Source organism: Megalopta genalis, chromosome 11 (assembly GCF_051020955.1).
Source record: "Megalopta genalis isolate 19385.01 chromosome 11, iyMegGena1_principal, whole genome shotgun sequence".
Taxonomy (NCBI): domain Eukaryota; kingdom Metazoa; phylum Arthropoda; class Insecta; order Hymenoptera; family Halictidae; genus Megalopta; species Megalopta genalis.
In genome coordinates, this window is record NC_135023.1 from 6,654,912 (window position 1) to 6,668,481 (window position 13,570).

At 41.1% G+C, this 13,570-nt stretch overlaps 1 protein-coding gene across 1 annotated transcript in view; it reads left to right on the forward strand.

Moving 5' to 3' along the window:
- The first annotated feature begins 158 nt into the window (after positions 1-158).
- mwh (multiple wing hairs) overlaps positions 159-13,570 on the forward strand; it is a 66,300-nt gene continuing 52,888 nt past the window's right edge. The window contains exon 1 of the mRNA XM_033480589.2: positions 159-2,004. Coding sequence (XP_033336480.2) covers positions 1,802-2,004 — 203 coding nt within the window. The 5' untranslated portion in view covers positions 159-1,801. The remainder of the gene's footprint in view (positions 2,005-13,570) is intronic.

Here is a 13,570-nt window from a genome sequence, read left to right on the forward strand (position 1 = left end):
AACCGCACCGTGAAAATATTGTGCGCGGACACGCTATTTACGGGTGCCGAGCGTGTCATTCGACTTTCGTGGTACCAACGGACTCCGGTTTGTAAATAACAGGGATCCGCGACATCGAGAGACCGTCGATTACAGGAACTTGTGAAACTTCGCCGTAAATTGTACCACCGTGGAATATCGTGATTTTCTCGCGGCGAATTATAGAATGATCGGCGGCAATTTAAGTGAAAATCGGGGAGACCGCGGAACGCGTAACAGTTCCACGAAAGGCGCAAGAAACCGACTGCCTTAAACGGGAGGAAAACAGTCCGGCGCGAACAGAGGCGAGCTCTCGTAACGCAGCGTAATAACGGTTTCAAGAATTTTTCACGTGTCAGTGGATCACTGGGTTTTCTAGCCGCGGCGCGATGCGGCGTCTGGCTCAGTTTTTTTCCTGAACGTTCGCAGTGTTCGCACGGATCCATCCTAATTCGCGCGTGGCTCGCCGCTGGCGGGGACTGACGCGACCGGTGCTCGCTCCGAAGCGAATCGAATCGATTCGTCGTCGCGAGTTGCCGCGGGTTTGCTGCGAGCCGCAACCTTCTCGCAATCGCAACTTGCCACCGGCCGAGAAAGCAGACGAATCGTTCGAACGATTAGTGTCTCTCGGGGGACGGAGAAGCCGTTAGCCGTGCCACGGGAACAGAATTTTCGCGTCCGAGGACATAATGGATCGCTGTCGCTGTCGGAGCCGCCGCTGACATCGGAGAGACAGGATGCGCGCAGCAGCGTTTCGTACGCGGTCGTTCTTTTCCATGCGAGTGCGCGAACGGTCGCAGGACACGAGGAACGAGTGTGGGAATTCTCAGGACACCGGCGACACCGACGCTAACGACATCGACGAAGCCGCGCGATGAAGAGAGACGCGACACGCGAATAACAGCGACGCGGAGAAAAAGAGCGAGAGAGAGAGAGACAGAGAGAGAGAGAGAGAAAGAGAGAGAGGAGAGCCTCCATTCCGGAAAAGAATCCCCTAACTCGATTCTAATCGCCTCGAAAAATCTTGGTGCACCCGCGGGAAAAGTGCGCGCTCGGCTGTCGGTTGTGCTCGCGTTAAATGCGTATACCAGAGAAAAATACGATCTCGGTGCCGGCAGCTAGAAAATAAACGACTCCGCCGCGAGAGTCGTAGAACGGCAACGCGGACGATAAAACGAACCCACGTGAAGGCCTTAAGGACAATTTATGAATCTGCGTACGCCGCGATATCTTAATAAAGTCGCGTCGTAAAGGCTCGCTCGGTTTTAATCCTTTCGCCACTCGAGGAAGCGGTTGCAGCCCCCGGCTCTCCCGGCTATTTTATAATAAACGCTCGTTCCGTTCGGGACGTGCCTAAGCCGCGGCCCCGTAATTACGCAAGCCTTAAAGACAATCGCGGGGCAAAGACAATGCCGGAGATACGGCGATATCGGTGAGACATCGCGCGAGAAAAATTCCTCATTGTCCTAGGAATGTGGGCGTATCGAGCGAGATATCTGGACGATAAAGAGATTTCGCGGTGGAAACGAGATTGCGAGTGCCGTCTGAACGATACAAATTATCGCCGTTTTTTTTAATCGGTCGAAACTATCTCGAGAGTGGGAAATATGATATAAAACGGAGCTACCGAAGCTATCCGAGTGCAACGAATTTTAACCCCCGAGTGGAACCGGCCGGTGGACAGAGGCTAATTAGCGAGGCAATTAACGGTTTGTGCGGACGGGACTTGTTTCGAAGCGTTGTCTGGGAAGACCAGATCTAGAAAGCTTAATTGGTGGGCAGGATGGGGAATGCTAGATCCCAGCCTTGCCGACGGGGCAAACAGCTCTATCTGTTTTACCTGATCCATCGAACATGGAGCATCGTGGCGGAACACCGGAAAGATAACGATCGTTCCTACGATACCGACCCCGAGACCGAGTTATCATCGAGGTGCAGCGGATGCAATGGCTGCGATTACCGACAGGACAGTCTTACCTTCGACAGGTATGTAGCAGACGATAATCTATTCGCGGAAATATTGGTCGCGCGCAGACAATTCGAACAGAGCGAAATTATTTTGAAAATATTTGCATGCACATTTTTTATGTCTAAAATTGTGCTGTCTTAAATGCGTGTGGAGAGAAATATGAAGACAGCCCCCATTAGCGATTCCAATCATGTAGCCATTTGCTCGCTATGATCCTCGATTTACAATATTTTAATGATCGTGGATAATACCGATTGCCCGGGTCTCACCACGTGGAGGTTGGCTGCAAGAGACCCAAAGGAATCCAGATGAATTCAATATTCTATTACCATAATGCAAGATTCATCGGAGTTCCTTTTTACATCGATCTACAAAAATCTTAACAATAACTTTAAAGTAATAACCTAGGGCCCCAGGTTCTTCTTGATCTACTTTCTTGAGACTTAAATTAATAGAAAAATATTGAAAATATCAAAAATACGATACAAAGAAAATTTTCGAATTCGAGAGCTCTCGCTTATATGTAAATTGGGATAATAATTTTATATAATAATTTCCTATCTAAATATCCAATTCGAAGTCTTATTCGAGGTTCAGTCTTCAGTCCAAGTCCACATATACGTCTAAAATGGAAAACGGAGATTAGTAAAAAGAAAAAAGCAAAAAATTGTATGTGATTATAATCAAATCTGTGTAAGATCCTAATTTGAGGAATTAGCCAACTTCAGTCCTTCCAGTGATACACATCCTTTGGACTCAGAAAACAGAAGCAGACCAGTTAAAATAACCTTCTTGTCATGAATGGAAACAAAAGCCTCCTCCACTTTGAGCTAATGAAGATAATCTGCTTGTGGTCCTGCCACTGAAATACAAGAACAAAGGAGATTAAAATCGGCACATAAAATGGTCACATAAAGTACTAAAGCAGAACGAAATACATGAATTCATTGTTTGGACGATTCCAAAACAGACACAACAAAATTATACCAATAATATTTTAATATATTTTAATACCACTATACCAATCTTCAAATACTCAAAGAGTCTAGATGTCCGATATCACAAATCCATAAATGAAATAATAAATTCATCTATTAATAGTAAAATAAGATGAATACTTACGAAAACTAAAAGCCAACAGCGAGAATCCCATTTTCCACGATCCGTTTCCCTTTCCGTGTTTGTCCTGTGAGGCCTTTGTTTCCAACAGTACGAATAAGAAAAGAGCCCAATATGTACTTGTGAAAATATAAGTTACTAGACATTGGGCTCGAATACAAATTTAGAAACAGATAAAGATACAGATACGAAACACGTCCAAGTCAATGTTGCAAGGAGCAGTAAGCACCCAATTTCCTCAAGAAATCTACTGTCAACGTACCCACACTTTATCTTTTTTTTTCGGAGCGACAAAGTATCGGTACATTGTTATTACTAAAGACTAACGCGCTAGAACCATTACGTTGGGGGTGTTAAAAAGGTACATGCGGGTAAAACGCATTGATACGTTCCCTGCATTTAGCGCTCACACACCACAGATTGGCAAAGGAATACGTTTCTAAGTCCAAGTGAAGTTACAGTGATTTACACCGTGAATCGCAAGGCACTCCAATATCCGCAGCTCCCACTGCATTAGATGCTAATACAATGGTTACTATGGAATTGTCGTGCATACCGACACAGGTGACATAACTTAATATGTCTTTTTTTTATGTCGGTACCCTCATACGACCAGGGTTACACAGTTCCATTTCTGGAACAGCAAACGAACGTGTGTTAGGGCACACCGCGAAGGGATGGACGTAGCAACATGCACCGTGATCTCGCACTAACTGCTGCGACTTTTTGGTCTTGAGAACGCAGCAATGAGTTTCTATTCTACGTAATGGTCCGGTGGGCATATGCTCCACGTGTTTATCGGCCCCAAGAGAATAAAATAAGTCCCAATTGCGAGGAAGTTCAGTCTTCATGCACGCTGCGGTACTGGCTTTTCCACTGTTCCATATTTGCATATAACTATATACATATATATGGACCGAAGGGGTCCAAGTAAGCCATGTACAATAGAAAAAAGGCTGTTTGGTTAGCAACAACCTTGTTGTCATGTATGGAAACAAAGGCCTCCACCTCTTTGAGCTAATGGCGATAGTCTTGCAAACTTGCATCTGAAATACAAGAACAATACAAGAACAAAAATGATTAAAATCGGCTCAAGAATAGTCACATAAATTAGTAAACCAAAATAAAATACATGTATTCATTACTTGGTCCATTTCAAAGCAGAGTCATCGAAATGAATTCCATTATCCTAATATGTAAAGACTCGAGGAGTCTATGTATCCCATAAAACAAATCCAGAATTGAAATAATGAAAATTCATCTACATATTAATGATAAAGTAAAATAGATACTTACGAAAACTACAAGCCATCAACGACGACTCCATCTTCCACAATATGTCTCCTGAGACCTTTGTTTCCAACAGTATGAATAAGAAGGTAGCAAAAATATAGTTAGTGAACATTGGGCTCGAATATAAGTTTGGAGCCAGATAAAGATACAGATATGAAACACGTCCAAGTCAATGTTGCAAGGAGCAGTGAACACCTAACTTCCTCAAGAAATCTACTGTTAACGTACCCACACTTTATCTTTTTTTTTCGGGGCGACAAAGTATCAGTACATTGTTATTACTAAAGACTAACGCGCAAGAACCACTACGTTGGGGGTGTTAAAAAGGTACATGCGGGTAAAACGTATTGATACGTTCCCTGCATTTAGCGCTCACACACCACAGATTGGCAAAGGTATACGTTCCTACGTCCAAGTGAAGTTACAGTGATTTACACCGTGAATCGCAAGGCATTCCAATATCCACAACTCCCACTGCATTAGATGCTAATACAATGGTTACTATGGAATTGTCGTGCATACCGACACAGGTGACATAACTTAATATGTCTTTTTTTTATGTCGGTACCCTCATACGACCAGGGATACACAGTTCCATTGTTGGAACAGCAAACGAACGTGTGTTAGGGCACACCGCGAAGGGATGGACGTAGCAGCATGCACCGTGATTTCGCACTAACTGCTGCGACTTTTTGTCTTGAGAACGCAGCAATGAGTTTCTACTCTACGTAGTGGTCCGGTGGGCATATGCTCCACGTGTTTAACGGCCCCGAAAGAATAAAATAAGTCCCAATTGCGAGGAAGTTTAGTCTTCATGCACGCTGCGGTACTGGCTTTTCCACAGTTCCATATTTGTATATAACATTAAGTAGAAAAGGAAAACATCTGAACGATGTTTGGTGTAACAAACAAGATTGTTGTTATGCATGGAAACAAAGGCCTCCTCCACTTTGGGCTGATGAAGATAATCTGCTTGTGGACTTGCCTCTAACATTCTAGAACGAAGGCGATTAAAATTATCACATAAATGTTACATAAGACGAGCCTCTTCTGTTATTTGTCTACCTGATTTCCTTGACATCCTGAAACAGAAACATCTAACGTGGATTAATATTTGTCACAATATATACACGCGATGTCAGTGCCAAAAGCAGAAAATTTGTTTTGTTGCCAACAGATGTTAATGTAATTATCCTTTCTGGAATCATTTACTCGAAAATTTACTCGGCAATATATATTTTATACATTAATAATAGTTTAAGCATTTGTTTAAGATCCATAAAATGAAAACACTTGATACAATACATAAGTTAAAAAAAACCTCATTATATATTGAAAAGGGTAATAAAATAACGTGAAAATGTAATATAAATGTGCAGCATGCAATTGCACATAATATTTCTTTTAACACTAGTAGTACCAGAATTCACAAGATGAATTGATTATAGTTCTCCTTGCTATTACTGAAAAACTGAAAAACTGTTCTTTTACAATATTTAAGTATTTAATATGTGAGCAACTCTAAGTTTCGTGGTCCTTCTAGTGTCAAAAGGTCTGAGAAGAAAAAAGGAATAGAATTATTTCTTTGGTTGGTAAGTGCCAACGCCTATCAACTTATTGGGATCACAATGACAAAGTAGTAAGATAATGACAAAGTAATAAGATAATGGCACCACATCCTTGGATGTAATGCCATTGGTAGTTGCCCTCTTGAGCGACAGTTTGTCGGGGCCTCTTCGGCACGAAAGCCACTTCTTTTCTTCAGCGGTCCGCCAATACTGTAACCCTAAACCTGCTCATTAGCAAACGACCAACGACTCACTGGGAGTTGTTAATCGATTCGCTAAGTGCAATTGAGCAGGACCGATCGTTTCGTACCCTATCCGACTTCCGACCGCGAACGCGAAATGCTAATGACGAACCCAAGTTCGCCAAATTCGAAGTCTCGAAGTCGAAGCTAGAAGCAACCGGCATTCTCCGGTTGATCTACCTTTTGTCTCGAATCTTCGAATTGTTCCGGTAGTTGACCATCGCCACGAAAGGGAGCCTACCCGACCAAGAGAAAAGCGACAGTCAACCCCGGCCCCTACCTACTTACATTTAAATCACACATACCATAAATTAAGTTACCTATCCTACCTATCCCTATATTTAAAAGAAGGCAAATGCATTCACACCAACACACATCTCTCCACGGTTCTCACTCATACGCCAGGGTGCAAAAAAGCCTAACACCTAGAGAGGACATCCCGGGATGCCTCCGACACCCTAACGTTGAACTCAACAATCGTACTCTAAAAAGTACTTACCAATTTCTTGAAATCGTCTGACAGTGCCACGCGACCTTTGCGTATTAATTACCATTGTATGACATTTTATAATTAATTTGTTGAAATAAGTGCATCATTGAGATTGGCGATAATTCGCTGAATTAATTTCTAATTCATAGTACGTAGAGATAATAGCAGTTATATCTGCTCTTGTGATAGCTATTACAACTTGAATTGTAAAATAATCAATCAACATTGGTTCAGAAATTCTGGTTTAAATTATTATTTCATATTCGACGCAATTCCACTACCTAACCACACATACAAGTGGAAAATACGTCGTGCACGATACGCTAAGTACTGTCAGTCGAAATACGTGATATGTAAATGCGAGTTCTACTATGCTCATTGCTGCCACCCTCGCAAGTAGCACCTGAGCACGTGTGAGGGTTCGAGCAATGTGCATTAACTCATGCTGAAATGCCTATCTAAAAAAAAAGATTAGTATGTCATATTTCTAACGGACTAAGGATCTTTTATTCTTTAAAAATAAATCTACTTCATTTGATATCTACTCATTCAAAACTTCAAATCAATACATGAGAAATGATATACAAAAATTAATCTACTTCACTTGCAATCAATAATTTAATAATGTATATTTCAATAAAAGCATCTAATTAGTCAAAATTCAAGTGATTTTAATTAAGATTATAAGAAGAGACTTTATATATATTAGACAAATATTACATATTAAAACCCTCGAGTGGCCCATCACCAAAGCATAAAATTTTAAACATGAAATGAGGAAACAAACATGTGGCTTTGGCTCATGAGTCATCTCGTTCGCGAATTGCCTTCTTGTACATACTTTCTGGTAATACATTTACATAGTCTGATCAAAACTGATTAATTAATATCATCAACTTTTATCTGAAGTTTAGAAATAGAAAATTAAGATGTCTGACTTATATTAATACAGTAAATATATTAATATTTGAATTTACTGTATTTACTCAAGTAATCTATAGTAAAGTATAGTAGCAAAGTCTAGTAAAGTATAGAGGCAAGTTTTCTTATAATTAAATAATGGCTTCGAATGTATCAGTTAGCGAAAAACGCGACGTACAAGAAGACCCTGTCCTATCTAACAAATAAAACAATGAAATTACCACTCACGAGTACGCAATGCGTACCCGTGGTCATTGTGCTCGCCATACATCCCTTATTCTGAAACTTTGACTCTAATTCGCGATAGAGGGGTCAGTCTGGGAGGGGCACGATGTCACTCACCCCCGGAAACAGCAACAGCCTGAAGAACCAGTGATGAAAGGCTTGCACATCCGTCCATCCTTCCAGGACATCAGACGTCAATTTGTAAATGTGTAACCTGAAACTAGAGAAAGAAATATATGCAGTAATTGTTTAGACCTACCCAAAGCAAACTCAACAAAATAAATTCCGTTACTTTAATCTTTAAATAATCTAGATATCCCAAAAAACAAATCCAGAATTGAAATAATGAATTCACCTACATATTAATGATAAAGTAAAATAGATACTTACGAAAACTACAAGCCTACGACGGCTCCATCTTCCACAATATGTCTCCTGAGACCTTTGTTTCCAGTAGTATGAATAAAAAAAATAGCATAATATTTGCAAAAATATAGTTAGTGAACATTGAGCTCGAATATAAATTTAGAGACAGATAAAAACACAGATATGAAACATGTCCAAGTCAATCTTGCAAGGAGCAGTGAACACCCAACTTCCTCAAGAAATCTACTGTCAACGTACCTACACTTTATCTTTTTTTTTCGGGGCGACAAAGTATCGATACATTGTTATTACTAAAGACTAACGCGCTAGAACCACTACGTTGGGGGAGTTAAAAAGATACATGCGGGTAAAACGCAGTGATACGTTCCCTGCATTTAGCGCTCACACACCACAGATTGGCAAAGGAATACGTTTCTAAGTCCAAGTGAAGTTACAGTGATTTACACCGTGAATCGCAAGGCACTCCAATATCCGCAGCTCCCACTGCATTAGATGCTAATACAATGGTTACTATGGAATTGTCGTGCATACCGACACAGGTGACATAACTTAATATGTCTTTTTTTTTATGTCGGTACTCTCATACGACCAGGGTTACACAGTTCCATTTCTGGAACAGCAAACGAACGTGTGTTAGGGCACACCGCGAAGGGATGGACGTAGCAGCATGCACCGTGATTTCGCACTAACTGCTGCGACTTTTTGTCTTGAGAACGCAGCAATGAGTTTCTACTCTACGTAGTGGTCCGGTGGGCATATGCTCCACGTGTTTAACGGCCCCAAGAGAATAAGATAAGTCCCAATTGTGAGGAAGTTCAGTCTTCATGCACGCTGCGGTACTGGCTTTTCCACTGTTCCATATTTGCATATAACTATATACATATATATGGACCGAAGGGGTCCAAGTAAGCCATGTACAATAAAAAAAAAAGGCTGTTTCGTCTAGCAACAACCTTGTTGTTGTCATGTATGGAAACAAAGGCCTCCACCTCTTTGAGCTAATGGCGATAGTCTTGCAAACTTGCATCTGAAATACAAGAACAATACAAGAACAAAAATGATTAAAATCGGCTCAAGAATAGTCACATAAATTAGTAAACCAAAATAAAATACATGAATTCATTACTTGGTCCAAGTAATAGAAGAAGAAGAGTCAGAGAAGAAGCAGAGTCAACGAAATGAATTCCATTATCCTAATATTTAAAGACACGAGGAGTCTATGTATCCCATAAAACAAATCCAGAATTGAAATAATGAATTCATCTACATATTAATGATATAGTAAAATAGATACTTACGAAAACTACAAGCCATCAACGTCGACTCCATCTTCCACAATATGTCTTCTGAGACCTTTGTTTCCAATAGTATGAATAAGAAGGTAGCAAAAATATAGTTAGTGAACATTGGGCTCGAATATAAATTTGGAGCCAGATAAAGATACAGATATGAAACACGTCCAAGTCAATGTTGCAAGGAGCAGTGAACGCCCAACTTCCTCAAGAAATCTACTGTTAACGTACCCACACTTTATCTTTTTTTTTCGGGGCGACAAAGTATCAGTACATTGTTATTACTAAAGACTAACGCGCTAGAACCACTACGTTGGGGGAGTTAAAAAGATACATGCGGGTAAAACGCAGTGATACGTTCCCTGCATTTAGCGCTCACACACCACAGATTGGCAAAGGAATACGTTTCTACGTCCAAGTGAAGTTACAGTGATTTACACCGTGAATCGCAAGGCACTCCAATATCCGCAGCTCCCACTGCATTAGATGCTAATACAATGGTTACTATGGAATTGTCGTGCATACCGACACAGGTGACATAACTTAATATGTCTTTTTTTTATGTCGGTACCCTCATACGACCAGGGATACACAATTCCATTGTTGGAACAGCAAACGAACGTGTGTTAGGGCACACCGCGAAGGGATGGACGTAGCAGCATGCACCGTGATTTCGCACTAACTGCTGCGACTTTTTGTCTTGAGAACGCAGCAATGAGTTTCTACTCTACGTAGTGGTCCGGTGGGCATATGCTCCACGTGTTTATCGGCCCCAAGAGAATAAGATAGGTCCCAATTGTGAGGAAGTTCAGTCTTCATGCACGCTGCGGTACTGGCTTTTCCACTGTTCCATATTTGCATATAACTATATACATATATATGGACCGAAGGGGTCCAAGTAAGCCATGTACAATAAAAAAAAAGGCTGTTTCGTCTAGCAACAACCTTGTTGTTGTCATGTATGGAAACAAAGGCCTCTTTGGTCTGATGAAGATAATCTTCTTGTGGACTTGTCCCTAAAATATAAGAACGAAGACAATTAAAATTGATCACTACTAGTTGCTAGCATTTGGTGTAATAAATTCATTACTATTTAAAATATAAAATAACAATTACCTCCATCCTTGAAGAGCCAAAGCCTGAATGTCCCTCAGTGATGCCGTGACTCTATTATCGCGAAGACGGATCCATCTTGATGTTAGTAGAAAAAAAAAATAAAAATAAAACAACGCGACCGAGAATTTTTATTGCCGGCGTACAACACTGACTCTAATTATCGCGTTCCAGAAATCCAGGAGTCACGCGCGGTACTCAGGGAATTCTTTCTATTGCGCCAAAAACACTGACTCTATCGACCGTATACCGACGCACGGTCATCTACACTACCTGAAAGAGAAGAAGGGGGAATGGGGAGACGACCTCTGTACCAAGTGTTTTCTTAATTAATGTAATTAAGTCGCACAAATAATACGTTAGCTAAGCTTGACTACATGAAACTACTAATCTTAAGTTTTTCAATGGTCAATCAAAATTCAAAGACGGCATTACAACTTCTTTGATTTTAGCAGTAACAAAAATTACCCTCTTACACCCTCAACCAAATCATTCGTGATTAAACTCTAGATAAATCATTATAGGGACTTTACTAAGTGGATGAAACAGCTGCAGAGTGAGTTTAATCAAGAATCATCAGATAGGAACCAGGGCTAAAGAGGGAGCATCAGGTACCTCGGGTGCGCTATACCCGTACTGCACTCGGGTGCAGTCCCTGAGGGTGCAATACTTTACCAATATAATAAAATAATATCTGTGGGCAACGTAACCAGGCAGTAATGAAATCTTCTCTATCTGCATAGCAGTAGCAAAATCTAAAGATTCAATAATATGAAAAATTTCAATACACATCCCCTTGGCTTCTGAAACAGAAGCAGACCAGTTAAAATACAATGAAATTTGAGCGGTGTAAACAACTTTACGTAAGAGGAACCTCTTCAGTTATTTTTCTACACGATTTCCTTGGTATCCTGAAACAGAAACATCTGATATGGATTAATATTTGTCAGAATACATACACGCGATGCCAGTGCCAACAACAAAAAATATATTTTGTTAAACTGATTTTAATCAAATTATCCTTTCTGCAATCATTTACTCGAAAATTTATTCGACAATATATTATATTTTTTAGATTAATAATAGTTGAAGCATTTGTTTAAGATCCTCGAAATGAAAACACTTGATATAACACATAAGATAAAAAAACCTCATTATATATTAAAAAGGGTAATAAAATAACGTGAAAATGAAATATAAGTGTAACGCAATGCGCAATACGTACTCGTGATCATTGTGCTCGCCAGACGTCCCTTATTCTGAAACTTTGACTCTAATTCGCGATAGAGGGGTCAGTCTGGGAGGGGCACGATGACACTCACCTCCGGAAACAGCAACACCTTGAAGAACCAGCGATGAAAGGCTTATACATCCGTCCATACTCCCACGACATCAGAAGTCCATTTGTAAATGTGCAAAATGAAACTAGAGGAAGAAATACATGAAGTAATTGTACAAACCATCCCAAAGCAGACACAACAAAATAAATCTCGTTATTCACATCTCTAAATACTCTAGGTATCTCATACAATAAATTCAGAATTGAAATAATGAATTCATTCATTATACTTACATTATACTCTACAAGCCAACGACGATGATTGCTTCTTCCACGATACGCCTCCTTTTTCTCACCGGAGACCCTTGTTTCCAACAGTATGACAAGAAGAGAGAGATTCCAATACACATATTGCTACTTTTATTCTATTAATTATTAACAAGTCGAGACAGTAAATTTAATTTTTTAAATTGAAAGAATAGAAATGCGAATTTTTAAATTTTTTCAGATTCCTCGGACTTCTCAGATTCCTCGGACTCCTCAGACTCCTCAGACTCCTCAGACTCCTCAGACTCCTCAGACTCCTCAGACTCCTCAGACTCCTCAGACTCCTCAGACTCCTCAGACTCCTCAGACTCCTCAGACTCCTCAGACTCCTCAGACTCCTCAGACTCCTCAGACTCCTCAGACTCCTCAGACTCCTCAGACTCCTCAGACTCCTCAGACTCCTCAGACTCCTCAGACTCCTCAGACTCCTCAGACTCCTCAGACTCCTCAGACTCCTCAGACTCCTCAGACTCCTCAGACTCCTCAGACTCCTCAGACTCCTCAGACTCCTCAGACTCCTCAGACTCCTCAGACTCCTCAGACTCCTCAGACTCCTCAGACTCCTCAGACTCCTCAGACTCCTCAGACTCCTCAGACTCCTCAGACTCCTCAGACTCCTCAGACTCCTCAGACTCCTCAGACTCCTCAGACTCCTCAGACTCCTCAGACTCCTCAGACTCCTCAGACTCCTCAGACTCCTCAGACTCCTCAGACTCCTCAGACTCCTCAGACTCCTCAGACTCCTCAGACTCCTCAGACTCCTCAGACTCCTCAGACTCCTCAGACTCCTCAGACTCCTCAGACTCCTCAGACTCCTCAGACTCCTCAGACTCCTCAGACTCCTCAGACTCCTCAGACTCCTCAGACTCCTCAGACTCCTCAGACTCCTCAGACTCCTCAGACTCCTCAGACTCCTCAGACTCCTCAGACTCCTCAGACTCCTCAGACTCCTCAGACTCCTCAGACTCCTCAGACTCCTCAGACCCCTCAAAATCCTTAGACTCCTCAGAACCCTCAAAATCCTCAGACTCCTCAGATTGCTATGATTCCTTCGATTCCTCAGGCTCTTGTTGTAATGGATATTGACTAAGGGGTACATGAAAGCCATGTACAGTAGAAAAAAAAATACATCTGTTTAGTCTAGCGAACAAAATTGTTGTCATGCTTGGAAACAAAGGCCTCCGCCTCTTTGGCTAATGACGATAGTCTTGCGGACTTGCATCTGAAATACAAGAACAAAAACGATTAAATGTCGGCTCAAGAAGAGTCACATAAAATAGTAAACCAAAATAAAATACATGAATTCATTACTTGGTCCATTTCAAAG